Genomic DNA, 19,774 nt, shown 5'->3' with positions numbered 1-19,774 from the left:
GTATTTCTATCCATTTTCCCTTTTGGAGGCAATATAATTGTAATTTTAAAAGGATATTACATTGTAAGGTCCCAAACATGGGCCACACTTCATTGTCCTTCAGGTGATACTGAGGCCAAAGTCTGTTGCAAAAGAATACCAACTTTTTCTTTTTAAGGTCTTTAGAGCAGTTAAATTTGTTCCAGTTTTGTACAAGACAGCCCAAAGGCGAATTCCTTGGAACTGATGGATTTTGACCCATTTTTTTTTTCTGTAACTGGAAGTCCCCTTAAAGGGGGGCATGGAAGTAAGCCTTGGGAAAAAAACAAGAGGACAAAAAATAACCGGGCTTTCCCCGATTTCCTTGTGCCCAGGAAATCCAGAGAATTCCCAGGTCCGCTGCCTAACCAATGGACCGACAACTTGAGTCTCTAACTCTCTAGCGCCCAGAAAGTTCAGAGACTTTGCTGATACTGGGACCTGAAGCCAGGTCCGAAAATCCACTTCCAAGGTGCTTGGAGAGCAAGTAGGGGATAGAGAGAGGGGGAGCCTTACGTACCTTCCAGTTTGAGCAGAAGAATTTGAGATTAGCAGCTTATCCGGATCAGGGAACCATAAATGAAGAGGTTGAGGGGTGATGGGGGACCCCAAAATAGTGACGGTCCGGGTCATGCTTGAATGAATTCGACTCAAGCCTTCTTAAAGCCAAAGAAAATAAAGTTTGTTAAGGATTCGCCAAATTGGGTTGCCTCTTGAGGAGCCCAAGCTTTTGTAACGCTTGTATTCACAAGCGGGCCAGATAGAATCTCAGCTAGACAGAATCTGAGCTGGATTGAATCTGAGCCCCTTCATGGAGTCGAGGTGGGACTTAAATACGGAAAAGAGTATAGGAGGGATCTGGTGGGGGGGGTGGTCTGGTAGTAAAGGGTGATGGGGGGAGGGGTTTAGGAAGGGTCATGAGAAGACCTTTGACCTTTGACCCTCTGGAAACAGCTGGAGGCTATCAGGAGATATCAGACAGTGGAGGGTTTGGGTGGGAAGCAGGTGGGGCAATCCAGAGATCTTGATAGGGGCAGTATGGGAATGGGGTTTTGATGGGATCAAGGGAGGGGAGTTCAACAGAGACCTGAAATGATAATGAAAAACCCATGGGCTTCCTGAGACTGCCAGAACAAATGGGAAGATTAGATTTGAGGAAGAAAGGCCAGATTAAGTGGGAAGATTCAAGGGGAGTTCAAGGACGCTCCCAGAGTCTGAACCTTATCACTCTCACCTTGAACTCAGACTAAGACCTCTAGCCTCTGTAAGTGCCCACAGCCAACAGAGTCCCTGCCTCACTGCTTCCGCCCTCACCCAGTGTGTGCTGGTTCCTTCTCACCCCTGCTGCACCCTGAAGGACAGCTGGGGCTGGCATTCCTTATCAGCAGAAGTTTCCTAGGTCTTCCCCAGGTCAGATGCCCAACTCCCCTTACTCTTCCAGAGTTAAAAGTTCCTGTAGCTGGGTGAAACAGCCTCCCACCTCAGTTGACCCCAGGGCTTGGGGTTTATTGTTTAAGCAGCTTGAGGCTGGTTAAAACTGACCCTAGCCCAGAGGCATTTATTCTTCTCCAGTATTTTTCTTCAGATCTTGGATTCGCCCAGGATAATCATTTCTGCCCCTACTCTCATTTGTTTTCAAGGCTCTATGTTCACTCAGAGGTGCAATTTTACCTCTTTTGTGGAGGAAAATCTTGAGAGCTTGAAATTTTCTGATCTACTTCACCATCTTCCCAGAATCCTCTTCAACAACAACAATCTCAATGTAACTCAGGTATTCCAAGTATTCATACCTTCATTAAGTCAAAAAGCATTGATTAGGTACCTATGTAATATGGCTCTTAGGGACTTACAAAGATGAAAACTTTCTGTCTGTTCCTCCCTCCCTCCCTCAACTTCTCTCTCTCTCTCTCTCTCTCTCTCTCTCTCTCCTTGGTATAATACATGAACACCTGGCGCATATGCAGCATGAATGACTATCTGACCTGGAATCTGATGCACTGTTCTTCAAAAGAGACTATAATTTCCATCTTAGTGGGGAGGAGAAGGAGGGCTCTAGCTGAGCCTTCTCTCACCTATCTCCCCAGAGAGGTATAGGCTAGAATTAATTCTATCTATCACATTTCAAATTTGGGCAATCTAGTGGTAAACCATTTTGACAGGGCTAGGATCAACACCAGTTTCCCTGGTTGCTCTCTGACAGGGTCATAATATTTGGCTGACTATGACCAGATTCAGCTTCCTTTCACCAAAAGTGGCTTAATGAAAAGAACCTAATGTGTTGCGAACAGCAAGTAAACCCATAAAATCAAGCAACCAGTAAACAGAAATTGGGGGTCTTATCTAAATTACAATAGGCCCAATAATAAACAAGAGTAATGGACTCTTTGACTGAGGAGAAATCTCAGTTAAATCCAAAAAGACAGTGGAGTCCCTGAAGGGCAGCTACTTCTCAGCTATTTCCAGGTTTAAAAGCACTGGAAATAAACGTATATATTAGGGGGCCTGCTTTCCATGAAGTTTGTATAGCTCTTAAAGACAGCCATTAAAAAGTTCATATCTAACCTCCGTGACCATCTCTCTTCACGTCCTCTAATTACCTAACGAAATCACATATTTAGGCATCATTCTCATAAGCAATCAGGAGTCCTATCAGAATATGGATGTCATGGGATTATCCCTCACAAAAACTGATGCAGACTTTGGCTAAAGTATAATTGCAAAGATAAAAACCATACAATATATATATGGATAAGTCAATATAAAATATATTTAAAAATTGTGATTAGGAAAGACTAATATTGGGGGCATCAGGAAAGGCTTTATGCAGGAGGCATTGTTTGAGCTAAGTCCTGAAGAGGGATCGCAAGGGATGGAAGTGAAGAAAGAAAACAGGAGACAGTCTGAGCAAAGACAACAGGGTAAGAGAGGAGGATATCATGTGCAAAGAGCAGCAAGTAGTCCAGTTTAAGTGTATCATGGAATATTGGAGGAGAAATAATGTGAACTAAGCCAGGAAAGATTTCATCAGATGGTGAAGGGTTTTAGGAGTGAAACAGTGGAACTTCTAGCATCCTGAAAGCTATAGGGAAGCACTGAAGAGTCTTGAATTACGGTGTGATGGACAGATATGTGTGTGTGTAGGATGAATTTTATATGAGAATTAGAAGGAATGAATAGAGTACTGAAAGTAATCTGGGAGAAAGGTAATGAGAACTAGATGGTAGCCTTGTAGATAGAAAGAAGGAAGTGAATGCAAGAGATGTTCACTCAATAAATCAACAAGCATTTATTGTACCTACTATGTGCCAAGTACTCTTGTGGGTGCTGAGAATACAAAGACAAAAATGAAATGGTCCTTAACCTTAAGGAGATTCTCTTCTATAGTGGGAGGCAGCAAACACACATGTAAGTGTGTGTGTAACAAATACAAGGTAAATTTTAGACAGAAGTAGTAGTAGCTGAGGGGATCAGGAAAAACTGCATGGATATCTGAGTTGAGCTTCCAAGGAAACTAGGGGTTCTAAGAAACAAATGTGAGGAGAGAGTGCACTGAGAGACAATCTTTGCAAAGGCCTGGATATGGGAACAGTAGCAAGTTTAGACCCTATAGAGGAGAGTAATGCATAATAAGGTTGAAAAAGTAGATTAAACTATACAAGGCTTTATATGACGAAGGACTTTGTGGAGTTTATATAATAAGAAAGAAACATGGTGCATCCTGTAATTCAGGGATAGATTTTTGGTATTCTTATGGAAATTGGAATGGAGATGGGAGAGACTTGAAATAGAGCAAATACTAATCTATCATAGTAGTTTCGGCAAGAGTTTTTGGTGTTTTGACCTTGGGCGGTAGCTATGTGAGTAGGGAAAAGGGGATGAGTCTGATAGATTCTGTAGAGGCAAAATTGATGAAATTTGGCAACTAATCAGGTATGGAGGTGAGGAAGAAGGTGGAATTAAAGATGACTGTGAGGTTGTAATCTTTGGAGTGACTAGAAGGATGGTGACAGAAATAGGGAAATCTGGAGTAGACATAAGCTACAATGAAAATATCAGTTCCATTTTGGACATGAAGAATTTGAGATATCTATAGAACATTCTCCACAAGGAGATACATAGTCGGTAGTTGATGATGTGAGAGTGGAGTGTAAGGAGGACATTAGTGTTAGATGTATAGATTTGGGGTTCATATCATGAAGGCAATATAGAAAGAGGAGAAGAGAGAGAGAAAAGAAAGGAGAGGGTTCAGATGTAACTTTGGGAGTTGTATAAGTTTTGTGGATGATCCGTGAAAGTATTATAATTTTCATTTGACAAGTAAGGAAAATGAGCTTTAAAGAGGTACAAAGTGCTGTCCAAGGTCATATGGCAGGTCAGTAAGCCCAGTTTGCCTGACTTTAAGTTGGATGCAAACAGTCTAAACTAGTTCAACTCAGGTTCTTAAGGAGAAGAAAACAGCTCTGCACTCGATTACTTACCATGTTTTATAGTCAAATGGGCAAAGAGAGCAATATACCAATGTAGGGTATGCCGAATCCAGGCTGCCTTTGAATAAGGAAGCTAGATAAAAGTGCACATGGGTTGCTCGAATTCTTTTGGTGTTGAGGGATGCCTAGGTTTTATTATTAAGCATAAGTTCAGACCCCACAGAAAATCTGAGCTCCTTTTAATACTTTCCCAAGCCCTCTTCTAGACAAATTTTGTCAGACTGGCAAAGAAATAATTCTTTTATGTATTACAGTTTTGTACATGCCTCTTAAGCCATTAAAGTTAAAGAGGAGATAAATCTATAAACCCATATTTACTTCAGTGTCATAAAAGTTGAACAAATGTAGACGAGTAAAGTCATAATCTCATACATCCTCTGAATAAGCCTCATCAAACAAACTCAGTAGGTAAACTAAGTCAGATTACAGATTAAACTACATTTAGAGGATATACAAACAGACTGATTGAAGGGGAAGATTTACATGTCGTCAAGGAGTCAGCGACAGTTGAGTGTTGTACATTGAAATGTCCAAGTCTTTAAGTAAATTTTTGCATCCCATGGGACAGGTTTTGGTCAACTTAGCAACCTCTCAGTTAGGTGAAATGTCCTTGGCCTTCCCTTCATGTTATTGTTCCATGAGTCAGATTTTGGTTAGGTGAGTTTAACATTAACACTCTTGTAAGTGAATCAAAATTGGCAGGAGGAATGGCCCCAAGTCCTGAATAATAAAAGACAATCCAAAATTCCCATAATAAACTGCATCATGAAATGGTGCAGAAATAAGGAACCAATATAATTAAGGAATCAAGAATCATGAATTAAGAGCCTGGTATGTTCTAGGTTCTGTACTAGGTGGTAGGCTATAAATGCAATAAATGAACAAAACCCTACTTCCAAAGTGCCAGCATTTACAATGATGAAAACAACGTAAATCTGAAGAACAATCACAGGAAACTAAATGCGGTTGGGAAAATGGACCTACCTCTCTTTGCTGAGGTGTAGGCACTGGTACTATGCAGGTGGAGACTGTCAGACACAACTGATGTTGGTTGGTGGCTTGTCAGAATTTGTTTTTCTTTTTCATTCTTTATAGCTACAACGAGCTTCCTAGGCAGTCCAGTGTGAGGAATATATTTGGAAATAAAGATTATACAGAATAACATGTTAATAATAGTGCTTTTTAAGGAAAAAAAGCAGAAGACCTTGACTCAGCCACATGACTAGTAAAAGTCTTCTCTAGAAGAAACTTTCCTGCTTTTTCATGTCTTCTTCTCTTCCTGTTCTTGACTCTTGCTTTTGTCATTTCCACTAAGAATTTTTTTTTTGCTCAAGGCGCCAAGCTCCCTAGAGCAAAAACAAAAGAACTCTTAGCCAGATAGACTCAAATCTCTCTCTTCAACCCAGTTCTTTGTCCAGGGACATGGATCTCTATGTTGGACTGTCTAGTTTACTTTACAAAAAGCATTCCGTATGCCTTTTGATTTTATTTTTTGAAGGTTAGATTGTACCTAGTCATTCACTTGGAGATGCTCCCCAATAATTCTTAGAGTCTCTGAGATTCCAAGGTTCTCTTGTTTCCCATCTCAAAATCTTCTTCTGCTCTTCCATGTAGATGAGCTGAAAAAGACTGGGGGTGGGGAGAGGAATGGATGGACAGAGATAATGTTGGCAATGGAGGGTGCAGGGTAAAGTCCTCTTTTCCTTTACCTGTTCTACGTAGACTTTTCTATGGATATATAGCAGCAAAGGCCCAAAAGTCTTCAAGCTTACCTTTATACTACTATGAAGTGAAAATAAAATTTTGAACATAGGATCATAAATTTAGGGTTGGAAGTCATCGTCAACCTCTTTTTTACAAATGAAGAAAATGAATTACAGCAAATCAAGTGGTTTGCTATGGTCCCACAAGGGAAGCAAGTGGTAGAGCTGGGATTTGAATCTAGCTAGGTCCTCTAATTACAAAGCCAGCTCTCTTTATTGTGCATCTTGTTGCATCTATAAATAATTCCCAACATTATAGATAGGATGTAAACTCCTTAAAAGTAGTTAGTGTTTTTTGCTGTCTTTGCATTGCCAGCAGTTTGTTCATAATAGGCATTTAATAATGGTTTGTTGATTGATTAGCATATCCACTTTCTGCATTTGGAAGCAATTCCAAGAAAATGGGGCATTTGGTGTGAAATGTGAGGTATGAAAAATACTGGGCTCCATTCACTAGTTCCTTAAAGAGTCATTCGTCTTAATAGTATAATGTGTTCTTTCTTGTTACTTCTCAGCCATCTTCATAGCCTGCTACCTGAACTGTGGTTGTCATCACTGTCTCTCCCCTGTCCACCTTTAGATTCCACCCTGGAATACTGGGCTCTGATAGGGGCACTTTTATTTAATCTTACAGGGCGTCAGACCACCATACCACTCCTTAGATGGCTCCACCAACTTGCCATTCAACTTCCCTTTACAGCTTTTCTTCCTGAATTAGAATGTAAGTTCCTTGAGTAGAGGCCTGTCTTGTTTGTGTCTATTTGTATACCAGTATTTAGTCTAGTATGTGGTACATAAGAAGTGCTTAATCAATGTTTTTATCTATCTTTATTAGTGTAGGCCTTTGTGGCTCTACTAGCTTTCAAAATGAATTGGGAAATCACATCACTGTGCATCCAGTTGTAGAAAATGTTAATAACTGAGATTCCATTTGGGGTTCATTGACAGCCTCATTTGTTTCTCTTCTGTGTCAATTGCTTAAAGGAAAACAGTTTATGAAGATGTCAGGGGAACAAATGAGGGACAAATCTAGCCATTGTGAGAAGTTCCTAGCATGGGAATTCCCTCCATTAAGACAGATTGCAAGAGAATTTCCTGAGGTACATAAAAACGAAGCGATTTGCCCAGGATTACAGAACTTGTAGTGCCAGAAGAAGGATGTGAATTCAGACCTTCCTAACTTCAAGCCCAATATTTTATCCATTATACCATGCTGCAAGTGATTTTTGGAGATTTAGGGGGTGTGTGTGTGTGTGTGTCTGTGTGCATGTGCGTGTGTATAATATAATGGATATAAGAAATTCTTGGTGTGGTCTTCTGGCACACATGCTGATAATTATCAATGCAAGTTGGCATTTTATGGGCAACTTACAGTCTAATAAAAGACTTAGGTTTAAAAAATTGGGAAAACTGAGAGTTTAAATGATTTTTCTAGAACCACATAGTAAGAGTCAGAGGTAGGATGTGAACCCAGATCTTATTGGCTCTCTATCCAATATATCAAAAATGCAATGCTTTAATTTACATGATTTGTACCTTTTACATTCAGTCTTTTACCAGTGGTGGTATATCAGAATGCCATCAAGGCAATAGAGGAGAGGTAAAAATTCTTGTATGAGCAACACTCATAATTATACAAAATAAATTATACAATACTCACAATTACACAAACTAAAACAACACTGAACTTGACAGCTCAGTTTGTTTCTTCTAGGTAACTAATTCTTAAATACTTGGAAATGCCAACTTTTTTTCTTGATCTGATTTAAGATATGTATTAGACCAGATGCCTTCTTTGAAAGACCCAAATATGGCTAGAGAATTTACCTCAATCTCACCCCTTAACCACAGCAAATTGTTTCTAGGTCCCTAGAAAGATATGAAGGGCTAACTGCTTAGGGATGGCCCAAGTTTCATCTCATCAGCATTCATCTACACTAATGGAGCAAAGAGGAATTAGCCAAGAAAGATGAGCCAAAGTTCCTCAGATGAATTGTGAACTCTTCCTCTTTCTCCCTGATGACTGTCTTCAGGAAAATCTACAGTATCCTGGGTCAAGTAATTAGTACCTGGCACTTCCTGCAGTTCATTGACTTCAGCAGAAGGGAAAATTATACAAACTAAAAGTCCTATTGACCTAAGCAATGTCTTATTTCATGCTGTATGTCATCTTTTATTTCTAAACATTTTGTCCAAGAGTGACCACAATCCTTAAAGAGGTTAGGCTGCCACCTTATGGTAGCCTCCAGCATCCAGCCAACTCAGTTTTTCAAAAAAAATCATTTAAAATTAATACTTATCTTCCTTGCAAGTATGTTTACTGTGAATTTTTCTGCCAGGGTTGGAAAGAGAGTGCTAGTTTTAGTTATGGGGGCATGAGGTATTTGGTGGTGCTATACTGGTGCCACCAGCACTTCTGAGAGATTTCTGGACTATTTTCCAGTATCACCTTTGAGTCACTTATTGCTTGTAGGACTTTGGTCAAGTCCTTTAACATCTTTGGACCTCAGTTTCTTTATCTGTAAAATGAGGAGATTGAAAGAGATGAAATTTAAAGCCCCTTCTAGTTCTAAATCTACGATCCTATGTTTTAGTCCCCATGTTGTTATATTACAAACAAATGGAAATTCTTTCCAAAGTTCAGGAAGTTGTATACTTAAACCCTGATTGTTATATGTGAGTAGAGGGTGCTTTGAATTTGGTGGAAACCAAGAACCCTATAGTGTGTGTGTGTGCGTGCGTGTGTGTATGCACGAGCATGCATGCCCTATGCCAGATATACACCTTAATATTCAGCAAGGCTAGCAGCAGCCCCCAGTAGCCTGAAGGTCCTCTAACAAGAGGTATCATGTAATGCCAGATGAGGACAGCAGCAGCAAGTGTAAGCCTGAGCCCTTAAGCAAAAACATGGCACTAGTTCTCACTTTGAAAGCGTTTGGGTACATTTTCTTATCAATTTATCTCTCTAAATTTAAAAGTATAGTGTCTAGGTTATGGTCTGAACATGTATGCACTCTGAAACGTTATTAATAACAAATACACTGTCATCAGCTCTCATACTCAGATCCAGTGATACTGGCACCTCTTAACCTTGCACAAGACTCTATGTCCCGAGCTCTCAGGACATTTTTATTGACTTTCCCCCATAACTGGAATTCTTTCACTTCTTATCACTAGTGCAGAGTTTAAAAAGTTTGAGAAATATAATTTCTGAGTAATTAATCATATTACTAACAATGCTAGTATTTTAATAGAAGAGGTCAGTGGCACTCTCAAATGCCGAAGACCTTCAAGGGCTCATTGGGCTCAAGGTTTATATAGCCCTGGAAAAGGGGGTGTTCCAGAGTTCAACTCTGATTGTTGAACAGGTAATGGGAGAATGAATATTACAATGAGGGACTGGACCTATTCTCATCAACTTTGATTATGTCTACATACATCTGTCCGTGTTTGTGCACAAGCAGGTTTTATTATTATCATCTTTATTTTACATCATGTCAACATAATTTTTTTTTCAATTCTATTACTTTGCTTTTTTTCTTTAAAAACTCCTTTCTCTGATAATTTGATATTAGAGCTTGAGTGAACTTTAGAGGTCATTTATTTCAACACACACATACACACATACACATATGTAGATACTTCTTTTCTATAGCATTCCCCAGAAATGATTATAGAGGAATTCCTTTATCAGCATCTAGAAGAGGGAAAAATACTACTCTTTGAAATAATTCTAAGTTTTAGAGACATTCTTCTTACCTAGAGCCTTCAATTCTCCTAACTAATACTCACAGGGTCCAATTCTGTCTAGTCATGATCATTCAAATCTTTCTAAATGTCAATCTCATAGAATACTTAATGTGATTGTTTAAAAAGTATGTACATACGTATATATTTTCAGAACCATCAGAACCAGCTGGAGATATTTGATGGAAATGTTGCTCATGTAAGTACTTGGCTTTACCAAGCTGAAGCTCTGTTGGATGAGATTGAAAAGAAGCCTGTAAATAAAAGTGAAGAAACTGTGAAAGTAAGTATGCCTAAGATGGCATTTGTAATATATACTGTATTTCTTAGGGCTCAGAATCTTGCTTTTCATATAAACACTGTATTATTCTATTTTTTGTTTTTGAATTTTAATTTTAGTGAGAGATACCGAGGTGATACAAGTCATCTGGGAAGGATTTGAAAAGCCCCAACCCCATAACCCAATTTTCTCCTCCCCTTCCACCTCTACTACCTGTATTTAGATTCGTTAATTCAATTAAATATACTGCCAGTGTTTTATTTAGATAGACATTTAACATATTTGTGATATCTTCCCTTTTGAATAGCGTCAAATCCATATTTTAATTGGGTTATGCTTCATTGTTTCTTGTACTTAATGATAATTTTGTGTTTCTATGTGTTTAGCGATTAACATCTGAACTGGATGATGTTAACCTACAAGTCGAAAATGTTCTGAGCAAGCCATCGTACTGATGAGGGCCCGGGGCTTGGCAAGCAGTGCGCTGGTGGAGCCTAAGTTAGCTGAATTAAATAGGAACTTTGAAAAAGTGTCACAACACATCAAAAGTGCTAACGTGAGTACTTCATGTAAAACAGAGATATACTACCTCCTTAACCCTTCTTTTCTCTTTGTTTTCCTCTTCTTGCCATGCTTCTTAATTAGAGCTGTCCATGTCCCTAGGTGTGTTTGGCCATATTTTCTTTACCTGTTTCAGCTCTTTTTGATCTCATCAGTTTTTGTAACTTCAAGTATGATGTCTATATGGATAGCTTTCAAATTTGGTAGCACTTAAGAATTCTTTTCGTGCTCTTCTGCTATTACTCACTTTTTTAGCCCTGTACTTGGATAAGCTCTAACTGAATGTATCACAGATACCTCAAGATCATTGTTTCTAGAACTGAATGTATTATCTTTCATTTTGACCAGCTCCCCTTCTTGATTTCCTCATTTCTGGCTATGCCATCCCTATTCTTACAAATAACCTCCCTCATGATTATTTATTCATATTTGTTGAAACTCTATCCCATATCTCCTTATAGTTCATAAACCATCAAGTCATATCAATTGTCTTATGTAACAAGTCACATCATATTGCATTCTCCAAATATAGTATCTTTTCACTCAGTTCTGTATTTACCATTTCTGCTGCCTTCACCACCTGAGTTTTTACCACTGTCACCTTTTAGCCTCAATTGATTCTTGCATTATCCTCTGATTCAGTCTGTTCTTCCTAGTATCTATTCTCTCTTGGTTAACTAAAACGTCTATATTAGATGAACCTTACTAGTGCACCCATCTGATCATGTAACTCCATAGCTTCAAAAATACTAACTGATTCCTTTTTGCCTCCTGAATAAATTCAAAGCCTGTTGTTTAAGGCTCTTCACCACTGGATTAAAATTTACCTGTCTAACTTTATATTTCATTCTGTTTGCTTTCCATTACTTCATACCCAGTCCAGGCTAAAATGCTTGGTATTTTTCCTTTAAATCTAGAGTTCTTAGCCTGGGGTTCACAAACTTGTTTTGTTAGTATCTTGATAACTTAGCCAATAAAATGGATTTATCTGTATTTTATTTTATGATGAAGACATGAATTAGAAAAGGGGTCCGTTGCATAAAAATTGTTAGGAACCCCTGCTCTTTCTTCCTCATTGTGTTTGTTTATGCTTTTAACTACTCTGGGAATACCTTCTTCCAGTTCTTGAAACACTGTAAGATACTGGTTCCCATGAAGAAGCCACAAGGAAAGAACTAATATTGTGATGGTGACTTCATAAACTCTGTGTGTATAGGGACACATTCACTCTTCCTGCTTCTGCTGAAGTGAAGAACTTTATTGAATTTACCTTACTGAAATAAAGAACTTGATTTAATTTATATAAATAGTGTAGGCAGGCCTAACACAGAAATTTACCTTTTGTTTTTATTTTCTGTTTAACAATAGGGTCAGTGGAATCCTTTTACTAGGTAAAGGAACAGGACCCAAAAGGCAAAGAGACTGCTAGAAGGGAGTAGGGAAAAAATGTGAGATATGCCCACAGATACATTATTTCATTTATTCTTTCCTTACTAGTAGAAGAAAAGGTTTCATTTAGAGAAATATATTGAAAAAGTATGTTACCTCTCATATAATTCTTCTCTGAAGAAATACTCAGTGCTCACTTCTTATACGATACTTCAGCCATCAATTAGACATATATCTATCTTTATATATGTATATATATATATATATATATATATATATATATATATATATATATATATATATAATTTTAACAATATTCTGACACACAAAAACTTCAAGTGAAGCAAAACCTTCAGAGAGATTTTAGGTAAATGGCATTTTCAGGCAAAGTCTTCTCTTTCAAAAATCCTATAGCTTCATTTACATAATCAGGAAAGTCTCAAGCTAGTGTTTTGGGGAAATAATTCCAGTCAGTTCTATTTTTAAGAAGGCTAAAAGGAATTTTTGTAACTATTAAAGATCTTGTACCAAGCATTAAAACACAGTGTTAGAGAGATTTCGTTTTTAGTATCTGACACGACTTCATGCCAAGGAGTTATTGTCTTTGCTGTCTTGTCACCCAATATATGGCTTTGTGTCACCTCTTGATGTGTAATCTCATGAAACCTGAATGGAGTTGAAGTCACTATAGCTTTGAAAAGATCTCCCAATATGCGAAAGTACAAAGAAATGATGAGGAATCTCTGCTTGACCTGATTGGCAAATTAATTTTTTTTCCTTTTCATTTCTGCCTATTTTACAGTTGTCTTGCTTATTGAAATCTGGTTTTACCTCATTTGCTTCTTTCCTCTACTGTAGTCATTGGACTTACTTGGAGTCATGTTCTGTTTTTGGTTCACCTGTCCTTAGCTATGCTTTCTTTTTTGCTCTCTTCTGTAGATGTTGATCGACCAAGAGCTTTTCTCAAAGACAATTTCTGTGAAATCACAACCTGTTGAGGCTGCTATGCATTCAGTGGACCTAGACAAACTAGAGCATGATTTAAAAACTTTGGTGAAGGCTGTAGAAAAGCCCAGTGATGAAGATGAAAAGGTATAATCCACTTCATTTTTCTGTGAATAAATGCCTTAAATATCATGCTGTGGAGCACGTGAATAGAGCACTGGCCCTGGAGTCAAGAGTATCTGAGTTCAAATCTGTCCTCACACACTTGACACTTGCTAGCTTTGTGACCCTGAGCAAATCACTTAACCCCAATAACCTTGTGCGTGTTCTCCCCTTCCCCCCATACCATGTCATTTGTGGTGGAGAATTTTAAGGTGAGAGTTTTTGACGTTGGGTTTCAATGTAGCAATTGCCAAATGATTTATATAATGCTTCTAAGAGAGTTAAAATTTCAAGGAGAATTAACTAAGGATCAGCATGGTTTAAATTGTAAGCTATTTTAACATATAATTTAGAGAGACAGTGTGATATACTGCTGATGCAGCTAAACTAGGAAGACCTAGGTTCTAGTCCTGCCTCTAACATATACTTAGATCTTTTATCCTAGGCAAGTTACTTTCCTTGTTTCACATAGCTTTTGGAAAGTACGTGATAACCTACATTGGTAGAGGTAGTTTACTCGTTGGAGAGTCCCTGTTGAAATTGCAGGAGCTTTTTTAAAAGATCCAAGAGGATTCAAAACATTTTTGGAAACAATATAATTGTTAGAATTTTTTTCCACCTAATAGTATTTTATTTTTTCCAATTATATGTAAAGGCAGTTTGCAACATTCATTTTTTTATGATTTTTAATTCCAATTTTTCCCTTCTCCCGAAGACAGCAAGCAATCTGACAGACTATACATGTCCAAATCTATTAAATGTAAATGCTATAATTTTAATGTACTTATTTTAAATTTTTAATGGGATATTCATTTACAGAAATTCATCATGATGGATATGTTCTTTCTAGTAAAGAAATATACATTGCTCGAGAGATATCCAAGTGAAATATTGACTTGTTTTTCTCTTTCCATTCTCAGTTGGATGAGGAGAAGGCCCAGATTGAGGAAGTTCTGCAGAGAGGAGAAGAGATGTTACAGCACCCGATGGAGGAAAACAGGAGAGAAGAGATACGCTTACAGTTACTACTTCTGAGGACGAGACATAACAATGTCAAGGCATAATCACTGGAACACGTGTCTCCTACTTACAGCGCTTGGATGCAGAAAAAGGAAACCTCTGATGTGATCTCAGACAACTTGAGGAAGCAGAGAGTATTTTCATTACCAGAAATTGCTTCATGGGGGATAGTACTTGATTTGCTATTCACATTCACCCTAAGTTGTTGTCAAGGTTCAACCAATCCCCAGGAAAGAGAAGCGCTAGGAAATGACAGTGGGTATAAAGCCTGGTCTTCAAAAACAGATCTAGCCTGTGAAGACCTTTCAGCTGTCAAGGATACCAGTTTCCGTTCTCCCAATTTCCTTTGCTTTGTGCATTGTAGCCAAAGGTAAGGGACAGAGGGAGAGAAAGGGAACAGGAAGGAGGAGAAGGAAAGGGGAAAGGAAAATGAGAGGAAAGGAAAGGAAGGGGATGAATGAAAGTAAAAAGTGAAAAGAGGAAAGGAATTTTGGAATGGAAATGAAAGAGAAAAAGGGGAACGGAAAGGGGACAGATGACAAGGAAAGAAGAAGGAAGAAACTGCACCCCCAGATTGGAAGTGGCCAGTTGTGTCTCCACTGGGGCAGTTTGTATTACTCACAGAATGTTGTTTGTCCTTCCTTCTGGAAGAGGACTGTCACATCAGGAAGATGATGCTATGAGTTGCCAGTGAATTGGATTTCAGTGAGGGAGGGCTGTGAAAAGTCATCAGCCTTACTTTCTCCTTAGGAGCCATCTGGGCCCTGTGTCAAGACATTTAGTATGACTACATAGATAAGAGATAGACAGTCAGGATGACTAGAGATGGCTTTGGATGCAGTGGGAGACCTTAGCTTTTTGAAACTAAGGTCTTTACTAGGTCTCAGCTTGACTGAGGCAAGGCCCATTGAGTGACTAAGATGAGTTGAGAAATGAGCCAAGGAGTGTCCCCTTTTATCTAATTAACCCATAACAACCCCAACAATCTGAGAGGGGAAGAGGCCAGAATTTCTGGACAAGATAGAGATTGGAATGACTGGAGGTGGCCCCCATTTAAAGAGGGGTACAATACACAAAAGGAGGCAGGAAAGGGGGGTGGAGCAGGACATCAGGGAGTATAGGTAGAGGGCATTCCTTGGAACTGGAACCAGGCAGGGCATCAGATGTAAGGTGGAGTGATAGGAAAGACCAATTTCTGCCCTCTCTAAAGGAAGGAATTTTGAAGCTTTGTTGCTCCACCTCTGAACTCGCCAATTAGAGGAATTAGGAACATGGTGGTGAGTTTAGATGTGATGGACTTCTCCTGGGCACTCCATCTTGTTCTTTAGAGTTTGAAGCAGACAAGGCATCAGATTCAAGGTGCAGCTGGAAGGGACAGAAGTTCAAGATTATGGGAGCAAAGTCCTTTGCAGGAATGACTGAGGCTATACAGTTGGATTCAGTCTCAGTTACATCATTTGTAGAAGGAGTGTAATGGTAACATCTACATGATAGAATTACGGGGATCAAATGAAATAATATCTATTCAGTGCTTTGTCAACTTGAAAGCACCATATGCTATTATTAACATCTGTATCTCTGTTTTATTGTTGGCTTTTACTATCTCTTCCTAGGTCATTCAGTAATGCAACATAGTATTCAAGGTTATTTATTGATAGAATTATGAAAGGTGAAGGAATGGTATAGTCAGTCATTTAGCACAGAGGTTCCATTATGTTTGTTTTAGGAAAATGAGGGGGTTGTTTCCTCAATTAATAAATGGTCAAAGAATATAAACCAGCAGTTTTCAGAGGAAGAAATTAGAGCTATCTATAGTCATATGAAAAAATGCTCTAAATCACTATTTCTTAGAGATGTAGATTAAAAGAGCTCTGAGGTACCACATCACACTTATCAGATTGGCTAATGTGGTAAAAGAGCAAAATGATAAATGTTAGAGATGATATGGGAGAGCTGGCACACTAATTCAATGTTGGTGGAGCTGTGAGCTGATCCAACCATTCTGGAGAACAATTTGGTACTATGTTCAAAGGGCCACAGAAAAGTGCATACCCTTTGACCCAGAAATATACCCACTAGGTCTCCATCCCAATGACATCTTCAAATTGGGGAAAGAAATAGTATCTTTCCATTTACATACCTCAGGTCAGGAACTTGGCGAAGAGGGTGATAAAGATCTATACAACAGGTGACAAGAGAAGTGATCAATGTACAGTGTAGTAGAGTGTATAAAATATCAAATATTGTTTGGTATTCAAAGCCCTTCAGAGCCTGCCTTCCTAGTTTTCATGTCTTCTTACACTTTACTCCTCTGTTTTGAAGTAAAGAAAGGTCTCTTTTTATACTATCAAAAAAACAATCTAGGAGGGACAGAACTTCAGGGTTTCTGGCCAAAACAGATACAGTTGTTTCTTACATTCATTCTGAGTGGTCCTCTGGACACAAGTTGGTGGTGATGGAGGCTTGGGTGGGGCCCAATTATTGCATCATCAAGGACAGAGTGATACAAGTGGAGAAAATCTAATCTGTTCAACACTTTCCAGGTTACTGGGATGCCAGTTTCCCTTCTCCTCATTGTCCTTGTTTTGGTATCTAACTGGAAGGTAAGGATATAAAACCCTCCGTAGAAAGAGGGAGAGGAAAGGAAGGCAAGAAAAAGGGAGGGGAACGGAAGAAAAAGGGAAAGGAGAAGGAAAGGAAGAGAAGAAAGGGGAAGGGGAAGGAAAGGAAAAGTCAAGGACAAATGGGAAGGACAGGGGAAGGAAAGGAAAAGGGAAAGGAGGAGGTGAGGCAGTGTGTACTAATGACAGGTTGTTGTTTGTCCTTCTTTCTGGAAGAGGACTGTCACATCAGGACAATATATAAAATGGAGGCAAGAAGAGGGATGATGGAGCAAGGAGCCCTGGGAGTATGGGTAGGAGTTTTGGTACTCCACCTTTGAACCCTCTAATTAGAGGAATTAAGAACATGGTGGTGACTTTTGATTTGATGGATTTATCCTAGGAGAGGATATGGCAGAGTTGACACATTAATTCATTGTTGGTGGAGCTGTGAGCTGATCCAACCATTCTGGAGAACAATTTGGTACTATGTTCAAAGGGCCACAGAAATGTGCATACCCTTTGACCCAGAAATATACCCACTAGGTCTCTATCCCAAAGAGATCTTCAAAATGGGGAAAGAAATAGTGTCTTTCCTTTTACATACCTCAGGACTTGAACTTGGCTAAGAGGGTGATAAAGATCTATACAGTAGGTGACAATAGAGGTGATCAATGTACAGTGGAGTAGAGTGTATAAAATATCAAATATTGTTTGGTATTCAAAGCCCTTTGCAGCCTGCCTTCCCAGTTTTCATGTTTTCCTATACTTTACTCCTCTCTTTTGAAGTAAAGAAAGGTCTCTGTTCATATTGTCAAAAAATCAATCTAGGAGGGGGAGTAGCCTCAGGGTTTCTGGCCAAAACAGATGCAGTTTTTTACATTCATTCTGAGTGGTCTTTTGGACCCAAGGGAGGACTTCGTGGGTGTAGGGCCCAATTCTTGCATCATCAAGGACAGAGTGATATAAGTATAGGAAATCTAATCTCTTAAACACTTTCGAGGTTGCTGGGATGCCAGCTTCCTTTCTCCTCATTGCACTTGTTTTGGTATCTTACTGGAAGATAAGGGTATAATACCCTGTATAGACAGAGGGAGAGGAAAGGAAGGCAAGAAAAAGGGAGGGGAAAGGAAGGAAAAGGAAAAAAGAAAATGAGAAAGGAGAAGGAAAGGAAGAGAAGAAAGGGGAAGGGGGAGGAAAGGAAAAGGCAAGGACAAATGGGAAGGAGAGGGGAAGGAAAGGAAAAGGGAAAGGAGGAGGTGGGGCAGTTTCTACTACTTACAGGTTGTTGTTTGTCCTTCTTTCTGGAGGAGGACTGCCACATCAGGACAATATACAAAATGGAGGCAAGAAGAGGGATGATGGAGCAAGGAGCCCTGGGAGTATGGGTAGGAGTTTTGGTGCTCCACCTTTGAACCCTCTAATTAGAGGAATTAGGAACAGGGTGGTGAGTTGTGATTTGAAGGACTTATCCTAGGAGATGATGTGGGACAGTGGAAACACTAATTCATTGTTGGTGGACCTGTGAGCTGATCCAACCACTCTGGAGAACAATTTGATATTGTGTTTAAAGGGCCATAAAATATGCATATCCTTTGTTTGACCCAGCAATACCCCTGCTGGGTCTGTATCCCAAAGAGATCTTAAAAAAGGGAAAAGGAATCTTTTACATCTTTTTACTATCTTTTACTCTCTTTTATATCTTTTACATAGCTCTGGAGAGGAGCTTGGGGTAACAGAGTGATAAAGACCTATACAAAAGGTTGCAGTAGGAGAAGTGATGAATGTACAGTGTAGTGGAGTGTATAACATACTGTTTGGTATTTAAAGATCTTTACAACCAGCCTTCCAAGTTTTCATGTCTTCTTACACTTTGCTCCTCTCTTTTGAAGTAAAGAAAGGTCTCTTTATATATTGTCAGAAAAATCAATCTGGGAGGGGGAGGAACCTCAGGGTTTCTGGCCAAAACAGATGCAGTTTTTTACATTCATTTTGAGTGGTCTTTCCGACCCCAGGGAAGACTTTGTGGGTGTGGGGAACAATTCTTGCATCATGAAGGACAGAGTGATATAAGTGTAGAAAATCTAATCTGTTAAACACTTTCCAGGTTACTGGGATGCCAGCTTCCCTTCTCCTCATTGCCCTTGTTTTGGTATCTTACTGGAAGGTAAGGGTATAATACCCTCTGTAGAAAGAGGGAGAGGAAAGGAAGGCAAGAACAAGGGAGGGGAAGGGAAGGAAAAGGAAAAAAGAAAAAGAGAAAGGAGAAGGAATGGAAGAGAAGAAAGGGGAGGGGGAAGCAAAGGAAAAGGCAAGGAAAAATGGGAATGAGAAGGGAAGGAAAGGAAAAGGGAAAGGAGGAGGAGGGCAGTTTGTACTACTGACAGGTTGTTGTTTGTCCTTTTTTCTGGAAGAGGACTGTCACATCAGGACAATATATAAAATGGAGGCAAGAAGAGGGATGGTGGAGCAGGAGCCCTGGGAGTATGGGTAGGAGTTTTGGTGCTCCACCTTTGAACCCTCTAATTAGAGGAATTAGGAACATGGTGGTGAGTTTTGATTTGATGGATTTATCCTAGGAGAGGATATGGCAGAGTTGACACACTAATTAATTATTGGTGGAGCTGTGAGCTGATCCAACCATTCTGGAGAACAATTTGGTACTATGTTCAACGGGCCACAGAAATGTGAATACCCTTTGACCCAGAAATATACCCACTAGGTCTCTATCCCAAAGAGATCTTCAAAATGGGGACAGAAATAGTATCTTTCCTTTTACATACCTCAGGTCAGGAACTTGGC

The 19,774-nt window shown here is 39.2% G+C and overlaps 1 protein-coding gene and 1 long non-coding RNA gene across 3 annotated transcripts in view; one reads left to right on the top strand and one right to left on the bottom strand.

Moving 5' to 3' along the window:
* Window positions 1-14,136: 14,136 nt before the first annotated feature.
* LOC140526972 (uncharacterized) lies at window positions 14,137-16,830 on the bottom strand. Its single transcript, XR_011974627.1, has 4 exons — window positions 16,513-16,830; window positions 15,612-15,737; window positions 14,995-15,136; window positions 14,137-14,305 (listed from the first exon to the last, which is right to left on the bottom strand). It is a non-coding gene; the product is annotated as an uncharacterized lncRNA (long non-coding RNA).
* Window positions 16,831-16,894: 64 nt separating this feature from the next.
* LOC140526968 (utrophin-like) overlaps window positions 16,895-19,774 on the top strand; it is a 74,294-nt gene continuing 71,414 nt past the window's right edge. Inside the window, exon 1 of one of the 2 annotated variants that reach the window (XM_072643584.1) lies at window positions 16,895-16,975. In XM_072643584.1, coding sequence (XP_072499685.1) covers window positions 16,925-16,975 — 51 coding nt within the window. In that variant the 5' untranslated portion in view covers window positions 16,895-16,924. The remainder of the gene's footprint in view (window positions 16,976-19,774) is intronic. The other variant, XM_072643582.1, reaches the window with a different exon arrangement.

Source organism: Notamacropus eugenii, chromosome 2 (genome assembly GCF_028372415.1).
Source record: "Notamacropus eugenii isolate mMacEug1 chromosome 2, mMacEug1.pri_v2, whole genome shotgun sequence".
NCBI lineage: Eukaryota > Metazoa > Chordata > Mammalia > Diprotodontia > Macropodidae > Notamacropus > Notamacropus eugenii.
This window is presented reverse-complemented; position numbering and strand designations above follow the sequence as displayed.